Genomic DNA, 18043 nt, shown 5'->3' with positions numbered 1-18043 from the left:
TTGTGCTCCTTTGCCCTGAGCCCCCAGTCTCTGTCAAATACTGATCAGTTTTCTGTCCCTATAATATTTCCAGAATGTCATATAAATGGAGTCATACAGTATATAGCCATTTGAGTCCACCTCTTTCATTTATTAAAATGCAAGATATATCCATGTATTGTCTATCACTTGTTTGTTCCTTTTTGTTGCTGAATAGTATTCCCTTGTATGGATGTAACAGTCTGTTTATCTATTCAGCAGTCAAAAGACATTTGGGCCTATTCCAGTTTTTAGTTATTAAAATAAAGCCACTATATACCTTTGTATATGGAATGTATGCTCCACTTGGTCCTTCCAATTCTATATCCCTGAGCTGATACCAGAAGATCATGTGAACCTAGCGATAAGATTTTGAGGCTCTGTTTGTCTTCCAGCATCCATACCCCAGTTTACCAATTCCCCCACAATGGTGATTATGGTGGGTTTACCAGCTCGAGGAAAGACTTACATCTCTACAAAGCTCACCAGATATCTGAACTGGATAGGAACACCAACTAAAGGTAAGTCTCTGAAACCTTTGTTATATAGCCCCCTACAGGCCACTGACTGAAAACACAGTAAGGTAGCAAGTCAGCAGGGACAATGTCCTGAGTACCAGAAAAGTCTCAACTATCCAGAATGTGGACTATTGCTGCTGCTGCTGCTACTACTACTACAACTACCATCACCACCACCACTACCACAACACTCTTATGAATTTTAAAATTTCTTGAGCACATACACTGTGCCCAACCCCATGTTAGGTAGGAAAACTAGTAAGGTTATATTTCTTTCCTGAGGAGCTCCATTTTTGCAAGACCTCAAGACAATCCAATGAGTAAGATACTATTTTCATTGCTATTTCTATTATTACCACACCAATATTACTATTTTTATTAGCATCACCATTTCTTCACAACCTTAAGGTTACCTTCCAAACTTAGCAGCATGTGGAATCAAACACATTGAAGCTGCAGCCAGAAGAGACCCACAGAGTTTTCACGAAAGCTGTGCACCTTAGCTCACCTTGTCCTTTTGAATCCAGAAGGCATCTGCTCTCTCCAAGCCTCTCCTTGGGTCTAAGCCAGTCCACGCCCCCTTCCCAGCCGGAAGTGGGCCTGCCTCATTCCGCCTCCAGAGGGGTATTCTTCCCTGCCTGTCAACCTCCTTCCCGCTCCCTGCTTCCACCTTTCCTTTCTCCTCGATGTGGTCTCTTTTCTGCTCACTGCCTCTTATTCAGCAATCAGTCTCTCCTATTTTCCAGTTGACTTCTCTGTCCCCGACCGTGTATCCCCATTCCTATTTGATTCCTCGGTTCCCGCTCAGGGGACTGTGCTCCTCTGGGCTCCACTCAAACCCTACTCTACTGTGCCTGCTTACTGTCTGCTCCAGTCCACTCCATTCCCACAGAGGCTCTCACAGTCACATTTCAAAGCACAAAGCTGACCATACCTACAGTCTCCAAGGGATCTCTTGGCTTGAAGACTTAAATGCAAGCTCCTTAGCCTGTTGTTCAAGGCCTTCCACGATCGGCCCTTGCCAGTCTCTCAGAGGCCTCAGTCACAGTCGATGACTTACCATCCCCCAAACATGTTCTGCCTTCTGCCAATGCCATACCTTTGCTCACGCTGTTCCTCTACCTGCAATGCCTTTCTTCTCCACTCCAGCCCCCACATGCCTTCCTGTAAGAGGTGTGCCCTCCTAAAAGGACTGGTTCAAATGCTGCTTTCTCCAAGAAACCTTCTCAGGTCACCCCAAGTTAATTAGTTTTTTCTTCCCCCTTACTTTGTTGCATGGTTCTGTCAGAGTACTTAACAAACTGGGCGAGAACTCTCTGTTTACTGGTTTATTCTCTGTCCTATCTGCTTGATTCTGAGCTCTTTGAGAGCCCCATCACGCAGATATAGTTCAGCTCTGAGACCCCAGAACTCATGTCCTGGTTCACAAAGTGGGCATCTGAAAATATTTAGTGGTTGAATGAATGAAATATTATATTACCTATTTCATTATTTCCTTTTCTTTCCTTCCCTCCTCTCTGTTTTTTCACCATTACAAATGATAAAGTATGGCCTAAATAGGGCATAATAAATTTAGATTCTCTGTCATGATACAGAAAAATGTAATAACATTGGACTATGTTTCAGAAAGCCCAAACTAGTTCTGACTCAGTGTTGGACCCTTGGTGATTGATATTACTCCCTGAATCTCAGCTTATCCTTCCAATGCAGTAGGGCATAAAAAGGGTTGGAGTTTACAATAAGGTAGAATAGTGGAAAATCCACCAACTTTGGAGCCAAATAGCCCTGGGCTTGAATCCTAGCTCCCCAGTAATTGCAAATGTTACTTACCATCTCTTAACTTCGGTTTTCTCATTTGTAAAATGGGAATGGTAATTCCTACTTTTCAGGATTGTTGTAAAAAATAAATGATCTGGTAGCCATAATTTGAAGCTTTGTAAGCACATTATATAGCTACAAATTATACCTTATTCTACCTTCCTCTAAAATCCCTCCCAACAAGGACATGGGGTTTTTGTTTTTGTTGTTGTTGTTGCCACTGAGATCTTTCCAACCTCTTCACCAGTGTTCTCTGCTTTCAGTGTTTAATTTAGGCCAGTATCGAAGAGAGGTAGTTAGCTACAAGAACTACGAATTCTTTCTCCCAGACAACATGGAAGCCCTTCTTATCAGGAAGTAAGTACCTTACATTTTAGGGACCTGTGCTGCCCCCTGGCTGAGGGAGGGCTTTGTTCAGATGATGAGACTCTAGGGCAGAGCCACTAGGGTTAGAAAGGAGGCCCTCTAGACCTTCAAATGATGGTTTGGATAGCCTTTGTACCATCTTACCCAAAGCCCATTTCTAGTCATAGCTATCTCCTGTGTAAGAACTTCAAACAGTTTCTCTGACAGGAAAAAATGGAAACTTCTCAGCCTAGCATTTGAGACAAGAGTCTTAATAGTTTGGCATACTCCAGTCTATCCAATCTCATCCATTCAATCTCAAGGTGTCCCTCCTCTACAAGGCTCTGAACACTTTGAGAAGAGAGCCTGTGTCTCATTTATTGATCCATGCCCACGAGGATAATAGAACCTTGAAAAGAGTAATCACTAAATAGAGTTTTGCCAAAACCATAAAACATTGCCAATGTCATATCTGTGCTTGAACTGTTACTCATGCCAGGAATGCCTTTTACTTAACAGATCATATGCTCAGCCTCTAACTGAATTCAAGAACCAGTTCAGCTTGATGAGCTCTATTAACTCAAGGGTTGAAATCTTTAATATTATAACATTTGTCAGTCAGTATTTCCTGGGTATGACACTTTATACTTGATCCTTAGATGTACACACAGATCCACTATCACCTGTGTGACCTCTCTGTGCTTGTCATGTGTAAATGTTTACTAGGTGAATAATGTAATGTAGGACATGTGAGAGATGGTGCCAAAGATACTGCAGAAAAACTGAGAGGAACCAATCTTGGGGATAAGTCTTATCTGGTTTATCTTCTCCATCTTTTTCAGGCAGTGTGCTTTGGCAGCCCTGAAGGATGTCCATGACTATCTCAGCCATGAGGAAGGTCGCGTTGCGGTAAAGAAATTTGCATTTTCCCTAGGATTTCTGCTGGGATGGAGGACAGCAAATATGTATTGAGCATTCACTATGTTCCATGCATTATTCTAAGTACTTTGTACATATTAATTTAATTCCATCTTACCCCATGAGAAAGGTATTATAATTATGCCCCTGTTTTATATCCCAGAAGAATGATACACATAGAGATTAAATAATTTCCCCAAATGGTGTAGTATGTATCTGGCACAGCATAACTGAAATCCATGTTGTGTAGCTCCAGAATCTGCACTTTTAACCACTATACCTACCATTCCACTCCCAAGAATTTGGCAAGACTACACTAGAATTTAAAATTAAAATACAAACTTTTAAAGATTTACCTAAACATCTTAGTCAATTTAATCTCATAGGCCCTTAATATAAAATTTGCTAATTCTAAAAATAAAAAAGATCTTTAGATATGCAAATTGTCCCATCTAAGGTGCAGAGGATAGGGAGTTGTTTCCTGTTCTTAAAGAGCTCCAAATTGATAGGGAAGGAAGGAGCCTCACCTAGGAGTTGAGAAATCAGTTCTAGCTCTGCTCTGTCAGCAACTCTCAGTGACCTTGGTTAAGGCAAATCCTTCCTCTAAGGCTCAGCTACTTTACCTGTATAATGACCCTACTAAAAATCCACAATTCTTCTCTTGTATTATTATTCCTACAGAACCTGCTACACTTTTGGATAGATAGCAGGGCTCAATGAGTGCTTGAGAAATTGATACAAGCCAATTCCAATTTTGCTATCCTTCATCACCCAGTCCAAGTTCTATCCCCATCTAGCAGACTCCAAGTAGATGACCACAGGGATGGTCAAATAGTAGGCCTTATATCAACACCAGACTCACAGTAAGCCAATCTCATCTTCTGCCTCTAGGTGTTTGATGCCACCAACACTACCAGAGAACGACGATCACTAATTTTGCAGTTTGCTAAGGAACATGGTTACAAGGTACAATAACACTGCTTCTTTTATCTAGATCCTAATTACTCAGGCACAAATCCCAAACAAAAGTAAACCAGAGGATTCATAGATGTCAAATCAGCTACCATAGCCTCAATATTTAAATTTGGTTGATATGGCTTTCAGGATCATGTTTAGAAGCAACGAAACAGAACAGAACAGGAAAGGAGAGGTTCCACATTAAGCAGTGGAAGATGATTGCTGACAGGCTGACACTGTAAGGGGAGGGTGAGGAAAGAGGAGAGAGATCCACTACAAAATGCATATAGAAGAACTAAAAACCAGTAAACACAGCAAAGGAAACCATTATCAAAACGAAGAAAACAACCTACAGAATAGGAGAAGATATTTGTGATATATCTGATAAGAGGTTAATATCCAAAATACAAAGAACTCATACAATTCTAACATTAAGAAAACAATCCAATTAAAAAATGGGTAGCGAACATGAATATATATTTCTCCATAGGTAACATATGGACAACTGATACACATATGAAAAGATACTCAACATCACTAATCATCAGGGAAATGAAAATCAAAACCACAATGGGATACAACCTCACACTAGTCAGAATGGCTATCATCAAAAAGCTAACAAATAACAAGTATTGGCCAGGATGTGGGAAAAAGTGAATTCTCATGCATTGTGGGTGGGATGGTAAATTGGTGCAACCACTATGGAAAACAATTGAGATTCCTCAAAAAATTAAAAACAGAATTGCCATTCAACCTAGCAATACCACTTCTGGGTATTTATCCAAGGGTACTAATTCAAAAGATATATGTTTATTGCAGCCATATTTACAAAAGAAAAAACAACCTAGGTGTTCATCAATAGATGAATAAAGAAGATATGGTAGATAGAAAACAATTAAGTTCTTTGGAAGCCGTAATGTTCCAAAAAGAACGTGTATACCCCCATATATATATATACACATACACATGTATACACACAATGGAATATTTCTTAACCAAAGAATGAACTCTTGCCATTTGCAACAACATGGATGGATCTAGAGGGTTTTATGCTAAGTGAAATAAGTCAAACAAAAAGAGACAAATACTATATAATTTCACTTGTTTTGGGGATCTAAACAATGAATAAATAAAACAGAAAAAGACCCATAGATACAGAAAACAAACTGATGATTGCCAGAGAGGAAAGCGGTTAGGGAGATGGGTGTAAAAGGTGAAGGGGAATAAAAAGGTGTTATTTGTATCCATCCAAAATGGAGGCATAAGTAGATACACTTTGCCTCCTCTCACAACCAAAAGAAGGACAACAACAAATTTTAAAAGTATGGCCCAAATGAAAGAACAGATCAAACCTCAAAAAAGCCACCAGAAAATAAAACTGTATGGAACTCTAACAACCAAGGAGTTAAAGAAGAAACATTCATCCAGACTACTAGGAGAGGTGGAGATGAGCAGCCGGGGCAGAGAGGACACGTGGCAAGGCAGTGGCTGGAGGACTGGGCAGGTGAGATGGTAATGGGTGGTCCCACATTCGTGTGCAAATAAACCAAGAGGAACAACAGGAGAGCAAGACAGACCATGCAATCCAGGATTCTAGTGCAGGAAAAGAAAGCCTCAAAACCTCTGGCTGTAAAAACTTGTGTGGGATGAAGCAATGGGAGAAACTCCCAGCCTCACAGGAGTGTTCGTTGGAGAGGCCCACAGGGTCCTAGAATGTACACAAACCCTCCCACCTGGGAATCAGCACCAGAAGGGCCCAATTTACTTGTGGGTAGTGGGGGAAGTGACTGAAACCCAGTGGAGAGTCGAGCAAGCGGCATTGCTTCCTCTCGGACCCCTCCCCCACAGACAGCATCACAACACAGTGACCTGGGTTGCTCTGCTCTGGCGATTACCTAAGGCTCCCCCCTTCCAACATAAGAGGCACGCTGAGACAAAGAAATATGGCCCAAATGAAAGAACCGATCAAAGCTCCAAAAATAGAACTAAGCGATGAAGAGTTAGCCCACCTGTCAGATGCACAGCTCAAAACACTGGCAATCTGGATGCTCACAGAAATGGTTGAGTATGGTTGCAAAATGGAGGAAAAAATGAAGGCTACATAAAGTTAAATAAAGAAAAATAAACAGGGAACCAACAGTGAAGGGAAGGAAACTGGGAATCCAGTCAAGAATTTGGGACAGAAGGAAGAAATGAGCATTCAACCACAATAGAATGAAGAAACAAGAATTCAAAACAATGAGGAAAGGCTTAGGAACCTCTAGGACAACTTTAAACATTCCAGCATCTGAATCATAGGGGTGCCATAAGGAGAAAAGGAAGAGCAAGAAATTGAAAACTTATTTGAAAAATGAATGAAGGAGAACTCCCCCAATTTGGCAAAGGAAGTAGACCTCCAGGAAGTCCAGGAAGCTCAGAGTCCCAAAGAAGTTGGACCCAAGGAAGCACACACCAAAGCACATCATAATTACATTACCCCAGATTAAAGATAAGGAGAGTATCTTAAAAGCAGCAAGAGAAAAGGAGACAGTTACCTACAAAGGAGTTCCCATAAAACTATCAGCTGATTTCTCAAAAGAAACCTTGTGTGCAAGGAGGCGCTGGAAAGAAGTACTCAAAGTCATGAAAAGCAAAGACCTACATCCAAGATTACTCTATCCAGCAAAGCTATCATTTAGAATGGAAGGGCGGATAAAGTGCTTCCCAGATAAGGAAAAGTTAAAGGAGTACATCATCACCAAGCCCTTATTATATGAAATGTCAAAGGGGCTTATCTAAGAAAAAGAAGATAAAAAACTATGAACAGGAAAATGACAACAAACTCACAACTATCAACAACTGAACCTAAAGAAAACAAAAGCAAAAACAAACTAAGCAAACAACTGGAACAGGAACAGAATCACAGACATGGAGATCACATGGAGAGTTATCAGAAGGGAGGTGGAGGGGGAGAATGGGGAAAAAGGTACAGGGAATAAGAAGCCTAAATGGTAGGTACAAAATAGGCAGGAGGAGGTTAAGAGTAGTACAGGAAATGGAGAAGCCAAAGAACCTATATGTAGGACCCATGAACATGAACAAGGCGGGGGGAATGCTGGTGGGATGGGGGTGTAGGACAGAGGGGGTGCAGTGCAATAAAGGGGAGAAGAAAAGGGACAACTGTGATAGCATAATCAATACAAATATTCTTAAAAAGTTTTATTTGCAAAAAAAGAAAGAAAATAACTAATACTCTAGAAAATGATCATTTTAGTTTAATTAATTAGGTGAAATGGTATCAGGTGAGCTAAATTCCCATCACCACCTAGCATGCTACTTACAACAGGTTGTCCATCTCTCTTGGAGTATTATGTCTTTCTAAGAACCGAATTCATTTTGTAGACATTATTTGTAGGATCCCACTTTAAAAAAAAAAAAACAGTAAAAACACAAAGCAATAATCTTGAGCCGTTCAATTTAGAGCCAATCTGCCTCATAAAACTCAGAATCCTAAGGCACCACGGTATGAAATCACATTGTCAGACATGCCTGTAGGGATGACTCAGAGACATTTAGAAGGAGTCAATCTATGTTTGGCTCCTATCAAACACAATTCCTTGCTGGAAATATCTTTTTTTTCTCTTATAGGTGTTTTTTATTGAGTCCATCTGTAATGACCCTGGCATCATTGCAGAAAACATCAGGGTAAGGAGCACCAAGTTACCTTTCCTCCTTACTTTGCCTCAGGCTTGGATCATGACTAAAAATACCTCTATGAAATTAAAGAAGGTATTCTTCTCCAGGATTCCCCTCCCACTTTCTATAGGAAGCATTCCCTGACAATTGTGGCCTACAATTTTCCTATGGAATTAAATGAAGCCAACATATATAGAGTTATTAATATGCACCAGATACCAAGCTTGACTCTGATTTTTCACAACAAATGTACATGTTAGGAATAATTTCATTGTTGGAACCAAGAAACTGAGGTTCCAAGAAGGGGAGTGAGTTGTCAAGGGTTTATATAGTACAGCCAGAAAGAAGTAGAACTGGAACTGGACATCAGGTTTGGCTATCTGCCTCAACAGCTCTTTATTCTGCCGCAATTCATATCACAACTATCACTGCTGTTAGATTCTAGGCATGTGGTCTAGAACTATATCACTTAACATATTTTATTTTTCCTTATTTCATCAAATTACTGGAGCTCAGGGACAGAAGAAACTTTAAAGCTCATCTCCTTCAGTGCTTCATCAGATACTTGAAATCTCAGTTAAATGTTTGTCTAGATTTTTTCTTCATACCTTTTGTGATAAGAGGCTCATTGCCTTCATCAAATACAGCCCAATCAAGCGGAAATCTGCCTCCTTGTAATTTCTACTTATTGGTCCTATTTTTGCTTCTAGTGGCAAAGAACCCTCTCTTTCCTCTTCATCTGTCCATCTATTCATCTGTTTATTGACTCAACAGAAAATGAATTTATATACCTGCACCAGGCCATTCTGGGTATTAGAGACTTAGAAATGGATAGAGAAGAGTCTTGCTCTTGAGCTCACAGTCTAGTGAGAGATACTGGCAAGTTTATAGGCATAAATCTGTAAAATCAATGCTAAGATGAGGGAATAAAGGAGGCTTGAGGACATAACTTTGCATGGGAGGAATAGGGTGTATCAGAAAGGTTTCTCAATGAAGGTAATAGCTGGCATGCACCTTGAAGAATGCATAGGAATTTGGCTGGCAAAGAATGGAAAATAAGGAAACAGCATGTGGAGGAATAGGGGAACAATGGGAGATGAGGATGAAAAAAATTATTTGGGGCCCAATCGTGACAAGCCATGAGTCGCCTACTAACATATTTCATATTTTGTCCTAAAATATATGAGGAAATGTGAAAAGTTTTAAGCAAGGGAATTCCATGGTCAGATGTGCATTTCAGAAATATCCTTCTGGCTGCTGGTATGGAAAATACATCAGAAATCACAAGATTTTAGACACAGTGATCAGTCACAAAGCTATCATGAGCATCTAGGCAAGAGAAAATGAAGGCCAATTGGAGAGAAGATATAGTGGAGAGGATTTTGGTGCCTGCTAAGAGGTGGAGAATATTAGAATGGGACACATATATTGTAAGATGACTTTCAGATTTCTTTAGCCTCAGGTAACTGAGTGGATGATAATACCACTCACTGAGATGAGTGAAAATGGTAGGCATTGAGGGAATTGGAGATGTCAGTCTTTCAGAAACCTAAACCCAATGTGCCATGTTCTTCCAGTAAACACTTGATACAGGAAATCCATTATGACCCCTGGCCAAGATCTCCTTTTCCTCTTCTTCAACCATTTCTGACATCACAATTTCCAGCCCTCTTATAAACATTCTTCTTAAATATTGTACACTGTAGAACTGAATATAATGTAACATACCTTGTTTGACCACACAAATATATAAGTAATGAGGAATTACACAATCCAGATTTTCAACAGATTCATTTTATAAACTTAAGCAAGACCCTTTCTCCAAGTCTCAATTTTGCCATTTTTATTAAGAGGTATGTTGTACTCAATGATCTCTAAAGGCCCTTCCCATGGGCACTGTCAAAGTCTCTATCTTCCATGGTCCCTCTGTCCTTCTCCCTTCTCCCAGCAAGTGAAACTTGGCAGCCCTGATTACATAGACTGTGACCGAGAAAAGGTTCTGGAAGACTTTCTAAAAAGAATTGAATGCTATGAGCTCAATTACCAACCCTTGGATGATGAACTGGACAGGTAAGAGCCCAGAACCCCAAAATCCAGGTCTGGATCCTTAGCCATGTTTTGATGTCCTGTAGGACCGAGGGAAATTTCCTCCCTCTCTGGGCCTCAACTTCTTTATCGGTAACATCAGGGAGTTGTCTTCAAGGGAGCTCCTAGCTCTACTTATCAATGAGGTGGTGATTCCTTGATGTGTAATGTGTTCATGAGAGGATTGAAGGAGTGCTTTCCTGAGCAATATGGACAGATCAGGGACCTGATCTCAGGGTGAAGGCAGGGAAAGCCTCCCTCCTGTCTTTACTGCTATTATTTTTTGAAAAGTGTTCTTTACCCATGGATGGTATTTCAGTTTTCAAGCATGTTCATCTTCTTTCATTGAATCCCCTCAGTACCCCTGTAGAGGAGACTGAAATAGATCTTATGATCATAGATTTTCAAGTGGAAAATGAGTCTTAGAGAGCTGAAGACACTTGCCCGAGCTCCCACCATAAGTCAATGGTAGACCTAACAACATATTCTGTCTTCTGGCCATGTGTTTTCTTACACTGCCCACATATACCTCTTCAATCCATAAGTATTTGGTCCCTCTTGGCTGTGGTATACATAAGGAGTGTAAATAAGGGCAAGAGAGGTAGATTCTATCCTCAGGTAGCTTTCATAGTGCCTTGAAATATGGGAAGACACATGAAAAATGTGAAACTTTTATTCAAAATACCAGGCAAAGATAGAAATGTTAGCTGACAGTACAGGAAAGATGTTACATTTTAGACATAAGGTATTCCCAGGGCCCTACTCTCTTTCAAAATGGGTTGTGATGAGAAGAGACTCAGGTTACTCAAACTATTTGGAACCCAAGTGAGAAGGGTAAGGAGGTTTAAACAGTCAATACTACCCTAGGAAGTTCAAAGAACATCCTTCCAGCTTTGTCTAACTGAAGTCCTAAGAGGTGAGCATTGTTACTGCCTTACTCCTCAAGTTGGGAAATGGAGACCCAGTGTAGGGCTGGGGCTTACCTGAGACCACACAATGAATCAATAGCAGAATATATACTCAAACCTTATCTTCAAACTCCCAGCCTGGTTCTTCCCTTCCCACATATCTATGTCATAAAAAGTGTTACATGAGGCTTAGACACTCAGTGCAGGAAACAGGACCTTATCTACAGTTGTGAGGACTGTTCTCTGTGCATACACATTTAGGTCAAGGATGCACTTGCTTCTCACTCCAAGGCATGTATGCTGGAGTGGAGCTGTTTCTGCCCTGAAGAAAGTGTAACTTTTTCAAATTTCCACAAAAGCACCGTAAGGGCTAGCAGCATATGGGGAAAGAATTTTGAAGGAGAGGAGCTCAGGGGAAAGAATGACATTGAGAAGCCCCTAGCCTTCAACCTGCAGGTGCTCAGATAGTGTTTGATGAATCAGTTTGATGAATCAGAGCATTAAGATGACTGATTTTGAGGGTTGGCTTTATTTAATCATTTTTTTCCATCAACAGACATTTATAGTCCATGCCTCAGGGCCCATCCCTAATCTGTGCCCTAGGAACCCAAAGAAGAAAGGTCTGTCCCTGCTCTGATATAGTGACCATGTGGCTAGGGAAGACAATTAGTATGCAGTTGACCAGAATAGTGGGGATGGTAAAACAAGTGGGATGGAGGAATGCAGAGGAGGGGACCCAGCCCATCTTGGTGGAAGAGGTCTAGAAGAGCAAGTTTACCCAAGTAGGTAGACTAGACATGTGTTTAGGGCACTAGCAAGGCAGAGCCTACCAAAAACAAGAAGAAAATAATCTTGAAATCTTTTAATATTTTATGTTTCCAACATCAAGGTAGTCAAAATGGAAAAAATGAAACCAGAACTTGGTAGAACCTCCTATTATAATATCCTTTATAATTTTATTTTAAATTTTATGTGGTGAGTATGGGTATCAGCCACTGTACTGCTTTTGGTGTGAAGTACCTCTAAATGACTTCACATGATTCTGGGCTCAAGGAAGTCTTCCTAGAGAAAGTGAGCGTACTGGATCTTGAAGGATGGAGGAATAGGACCTTAACTTTGGAGAGCAGGCAGGGAACACTTTTTCAAGCAAAGAGAATGGCATTTCATAATGGCCTAGTTAAATCTGAATAAGAGTAGAAGAGTACAGAAAATATCCCAGCAAAGGTATAAAGGCTACAGTGAAATAAAGAAGTCATGAGCATGAGTATGGAATAATAAGGTAAGGCCAAGTGGGACCAGTGTGTGAAGGCACCAAGAATGTCAGACTAAGCTGAGGAATTTGGAAATTATCCTAGGGCCACCAAGAACCTAGTGTCAGGAACATACAGTAACCATGGAACAATGCTACATCATATATTTTCTAACCCTAAGCTCTGAGAGTCCTTGGAGAAGTTGACCTTAGGCAAATCACTTCCTCTCTCTGTTTCAGTTTCCTCAACCATAAAACAGAGATAATCATCTCTGCTTCCTAGGACTGTCACATGGATTCATGTACTTGGAAGTCTGCATTCCCTTCCAGAAGCCCCTAAAATGTTCAGCAAATATGAACGCCCTATGGGAACCATTAGGCATGAATGATAGGGATGGGCATCATGAGCATGGTGCAGATAGAAATGCCTTATTTGGGAACATCAGAAATTTTCTGAAACCAAACTATCAGCCACTGCCTTACCTGTCTTGGGTTAGTGCATCTATTTCCATTCACTGGGTTTTGTTACTGTGCACACAGGGTTCCTGATGTGTCACCTCATTGCCCCAGCTTCTCCTACCTCTTTCCAGGGGTCACTCTGAACCTTACAATCAGACAACTTAGGAATTAATGCCTGGCTCAGCAAGTGCCTGAGAAGTCTTGCTCCATGGCTCTAGTCTTCTCATTAGTCATTGTCCCCCATCTTGAGCTCCTCTGCAAACAGGTTGTTGAATAATTTGAATATCATTCCATTTATAGCTGTTAGTTCATGACAAAGCACAGAACTGAGGGGATTGAAAAGGGGCTTTAAGCAAGGACCACAAGTTTCCCACTGATGTTGTAAACCACCTCTGTATTGCCACAGTCCAGTACTTGGCACACCTTAGAATAAGTGACTAATGACTGTGGAATGGGTGTTGAGCATTGACTACGCATTTCTAAGTATATATTCCTAAGTGGCCTAAGAGCTCCCAAAGGGCAAATGCTGAGTCCTCAGCCCAAGCATAATGCTTAGAACAGGCAAGGGTATATTTGCTGACTTCATGGAAGATAGGGAAAGAACCCAACTCACTCTTCTTTCTGAGTAAGGAGACAAACACACAGAGACACAAGCACACAAAGACATAATCTGGTAACTGCCTGCAGAGTGTCAAGTACAATATATCATAGCAGAGGTTCAAAGAACAGAGAGACAGAGTTCAGCTCATTATTTGAAAGGGCAAGGGAATGAACAAACCTGGAGCTGCCAATGATATATTGGAGGTATCCAGGGACACAGAGGATTACTGCTTCTCTCCAAGTTCAGGAGTGTGAACCACAGAAAAGAGAACCCCAGATGCCTGGAGTGTGATTAGTGAAGGTGGAAAGACAACTTAGCTCAAGTAGAGACTGAGAAAAGGAGACAGAGGGAGATGGTAGCAGGCAGTGAGCTCCTGAAGTTGGCCAGGAATCAAGTCTTTAGAACAGGTACCCAGGAAAGGACAAGGGATGGCATCTTGTTAGAGGAGAGGTGAGAGCTGTGTTGTTGAGGAAGCTTAAAGTCGGGTGTGTGGTTGGAGGTTTCTCTTGGGATTAGCATCTCCACCATCAGCTCCTGAACTGTCCTTGCTCTTGCTTGGACTGGCCCAGCCACCTGTCCTACATCAAGATCTTCGACGTGGGCACGCGCTACATGGTGAACCGAGTGCAGGACCACATCCAGAGCCGCACAGTATACTATCTTATGAACATCCATGTCACACCCCGCTCCATCTACCTATGCCGGCATGGTGAGAGTGAACTCAACCTCAGAGGCCGCATTGGAGGTGACTCTGGCCTGTCAGCTCGGGGCAAGCAGGTAGGGAGGGCCCCATGCACCCAGAGGCACTGGCTGAGCTGAACCAGGTGGGCCATGGGCAGTGAGAGTAGCCACTGCCTGGGTCCTGAGGGTGGGGGGACTCAGTGACAGGTCACTCCCACTCTTCTGCCCTGTCAGCCACTCAGCCTTGACCCATGCTCAAAAGACTATCAGGTGCCCACACAAACTGCAAGTCTGAGAGCTTGGTCCTGGCACCCCAGGCCTGCCCATACCTGGCTGCTCCTCCAGCCCCAGTGTGATAAGCTCCTTTTGCCCCCACCTGACTAGTCCCCTAATCTTTCTGACAACTCTGTGCCTTCACTTGTGCAGTTTCCCCACATAAACTGCCTTCCTCTGTCAGCTAGTCGTCATTACTTGCACAGAAAGGGAAGTGCCCCACCCTTGAATCCCTCTTTTCCTTCCTTACTTAGGGCTGATGTTATACCTTCTCCACCCCATTGCAAGTCATCACACTGTCAGCAGTTACCCCCTACCAGTTACTGTTTCTTTCCTCCCCTATCTTCCACACCACCTAGCAGAGTACAGCTCCTGCTCTGCAGTCTGGTCCAGGAAGCCTTCCCCTGTCCTCCCCTGCCCGCAGGCAGGTCACCATGCCCTGGGCTCTGTCTCTCCCAGTACTGGTCCATCTCTGACTCCATGGCATGAGCCCCTTCTATCCAGCCAAGCATTATGGGTGCTACACATTATGGGTGCTGGCTCCACAAAGAGACGCATTCTCCCCAGGGTTCACCCTGTGCCTGGGCATGTTAGCACAGGTCCTTGCTGGGGGGAATCGCTTGGGGATGGGACAAGCGGGGGGTGGAGTGCAGGACGGAGGGAGCACCCTCTTTTGGTGGACACTTGTGCGCAGTCCCGGCGCCATCTGCTTCCACCTGTGCGGCCTCATTTAATCTTCCCGGCAGCTCGGTGGGCTGGGCAGTACTGTCACGAGTTTCCGGATGGGGAGGCTGAGGCCCCGACAGGAGCAGAGAGCAGCCCCAGGTCACACACAGCTGGAGCCAGGACTGAAAACCAGGCCTTCCTGCCAGCCCCTCAGCATCCCCCACTGCAGAGGTGGCGGTGCCACAGGCAAGGCACCTCACCAGAAGCCGCATCCTCGTGGCCAGCCTCCTCTCCAAGGGGACTCTGACCTCTGACTCTCACCTCTCTCACTCCTTAGAGCAGAGTCAGAGGCCACCAGAGGCATCCACCCCACCTCGCGGCACCACCTGCAGCCAGGGGTCTCTTGGTTGGGACTGGCGACGGCCTGCCTCCCCCAACACAAGCGTGAGCATGTGCACACACCACCGGGCCCAGCCTTCACGCTCATGGGCACAGTGCACCGTGCACTTTCCCATTGACTGTCACCCACATCAGTCACAGCAGCTCTCACCTACTGTGTGCCAGGGAGTGCTCCAGGCGCTCCCCATCCACTGTCTGATCTCCACTCACAGGGACCAGGAGATCCAAGGCCAGAGAGGGGAGGGACGCATCCCAGGCACATGGGGACTGTGTAAGGGAGCTGGAGCACTTTAACCCCATCACCTACCTCCCAGTCAAGGGCTCCTTCCACCAGAGCACACTGACTGCGGACTCAGAATCCACCATTAGAATGTGTGTGCACAACGTCCACATTTGTACATACAAATGTGTGCCTGTATCTACGCATTTGTGCAGATGTTCCTCACATACCACCTGTGACTAACATGCCTACAGGCAGAAGGAGAGTGAATCCCTTGCTCATCGGGGCTCCCACAGGCCTGCGTGGTGTCTCCCGGTGCTGTCATTGCTTCCTTCACTGCACTGATTGTGTCTTGAGAACAGGACACCTTATTACCTAGCAGAGGTACACATACACTCAGTACATGTTTGAATGCTCTTAGAACCTGGGTATCAGGACCCCTAATAAAGCAATGAGAATTCAAAGGATCAAAAAAGAAACATCCCCAAAATCCCCACCACATATGCACCACACTCTGAGTACCCAAAACCCAGAAATCCCTGTCCTTGTGGTCTAGTGTCTGTTTCTAGTGTCTGCATGGCCTTATCCCAGCATCTGTCCATGTAAAAGCAGGTCTTATAACAGGAGTGTTCACCCTTAGGTGAAGGGGTGTTCAAAGAGTCAGTTTGTGGATCAGGGGGAATCGGTGAACAAGTGGTATGGACAGAACTTGGTGATAGAACTCAATTATCTACAAACATCTATGAGTGGCAGGATGAAGACAGAAAGAGAAGGGAGGTGGACTATATGTGGAATGCCTCCATATGTCCTCTTGTCCCAGTCCCCACAAATGTTACAGGTGGGCTGTTTGAACAAATGAATAACTGAGTAGGGGGTTCAGTGACCAAGCATCAGTGAACAAACATACACACATATACACATATAAGCACACATACTCTTTTCTATTCTCTTGGGAAAGAGTATGACCTTTTTATAAATTTAAAATATTTAAACTCTATATTTGTGTTTGTACATCATCATTCTATCATTTGTGACAGATCTGAACTTGTTCTCATGGCTACCCTGTATTCTCTCATCTCTCTCTTTCTCCCCTCCTATCTTCAACTGTTACCCCCCCCCCCACTTTCCAGTATGCTTATGCTCTGGCCAACTTCATTCAGTCCCAGGGCATCAGCTCCCTGAAAGTGTGGACAAGCCACATGAAGAGGACTATCCAGACAGCTGAGGCTCTGGGCGTCCCCTATGAGCAGTGGAAGGCCCTGAACGAGATTGATGCGGTGAGATGTAGGGGAATGGATTTCCTGGTGGATGGTGGGATTTGACTCTGGGATTATGCCCTGGGTAGCCTCTGTTCTGGCCTTTATGGTAACCTAATTAATTCAACAAACATTTTTAACAACCAGCCATTTGCTGGACACTATTCTGTATGTTAAGGATCCAGTGAAGGCCAGAGCAGACAAGTTTTATTTCCTCATGGAGCCCAAAGGCAGACAGTAAATAAGACACTGAATCTCATGTGACAAAGGATTGTGAGAGGGTAAGTACAAGGGACTGTGGGATCTCAGAAGGTGAGGGTGCTCCTGAAAAGACTTGGTGGCGGAAGATTTACAAGGAAATCTTCCTACATGAAGCTAGAAGTGAGAAAAGAAACAGGCAAAATGGGCTGGGAGTAAGAGGATAAATTTTAATTTCAGTGGCAAGGAATAGCTCATGTGAAGGCCTAGAGGTGAGAAGAGAGCATGGCATGTTCAGAGAACTGAGGATATAATAGCAGAGAGCTTGGGACTGTGATTGTGAGGTCTGCAGATAAAAGGGAAAATTGGAAAGGAAGACAGCTCATAGGGCTTTATATCATCTTGAGGGATTCAGGTGCTGCCCTATAAAAAGGAAGCCATTGATGTGGTCTAAGTCAAGGAGGAGTGACTTGATCATGATCCACATTTTTTCAACTAAAAAGACTGCTCTGGCCATTTATGGAAACTAGGTAGGAACAAGGCCAGAATGAGCATGCAAACCAATATGGAGACAGCTGCATTAGTCAAGGCAAGAGGTGATGGTGGCATTGGAGATGGGAAGAAGAAGAAAAACTTGGGGAATATTTCATCTGACCCTCATGATATGGCAACCTCTCTTCAGGGTCAGGTTTTCTCATGAGCTCTTTGAAAAAACGTTGTTTCCTCTCCATTGTTGTACCTGCACTGTATATATGCTGACATCAGGTAGCAGTGCACAGGTTATGATTGCTAGACCCCA

General features: G+C 43.2%; 1 protein-coding gene across 4 annotated transcripts in view; it reads left to right on the top strand.

The window, feature by feature from the left end:
• PFKFB1 (6-phosphofructo-2-kinase/fructose-2,6-biphosphatase 1) overlaps nt 1-18043 on the top strand; it is a 61477-nt gene that overhangs the window by 29128 nt on the left and 14306 nt on the right. For all 4 annotated transcript variants that reach the window (XM_054565741.1, XM_054565743.1, XM_054565740.1 and 1 more), the window contains 8 exons: nt 414-539; nt 2618-2711; nt 3542-3608; nt 4509-4583; nt 8202-8258; nt 10198-10319; nt 14121-14328; nt 16921-17067. In XM_054565741.1, the coding sequence (XP_054421716.1) occupies nt 414-539; nt 2618-2711; nt 3542-3608; nt 4509-4583; nt 8202-8258; nt 10198-10319; nt 14121-14328; nt 16921-17067 (896 nt within the window). The remainder of the gene's footprint in view (nt 1-413; nt 540-2617; nt 2712-3541; nt 3609-4508; nt 4584-8201; nt 8259-10197; nt 10320-14120; nt 14329-16920; nt 17068-18043) is intronic.

Source organism: Pteronotus mesoamericanus, unplaced genomic scaffold, assembly GCF_021234165.1.
Source record: "Pteronotus mesoamericanus isolate MK-2021 breed Mesoamerican mustached bat unplaced genomic scaffold, CSHL_Meso_final contig_166, whole genome shotgun sequence".
In the NCBI taxonomy this organism is placed as follows: Eukaryota; Metazoa; Chordata; class Mammalia; order Chiroptera; family Mormoopidae; genus Pteronotus; species Pteronotus mesoamericanus.
Note: the sequence above shows the minus strand (reverse complement) of the source record. Positions and strands in the feature narration are given on the sequence as shown.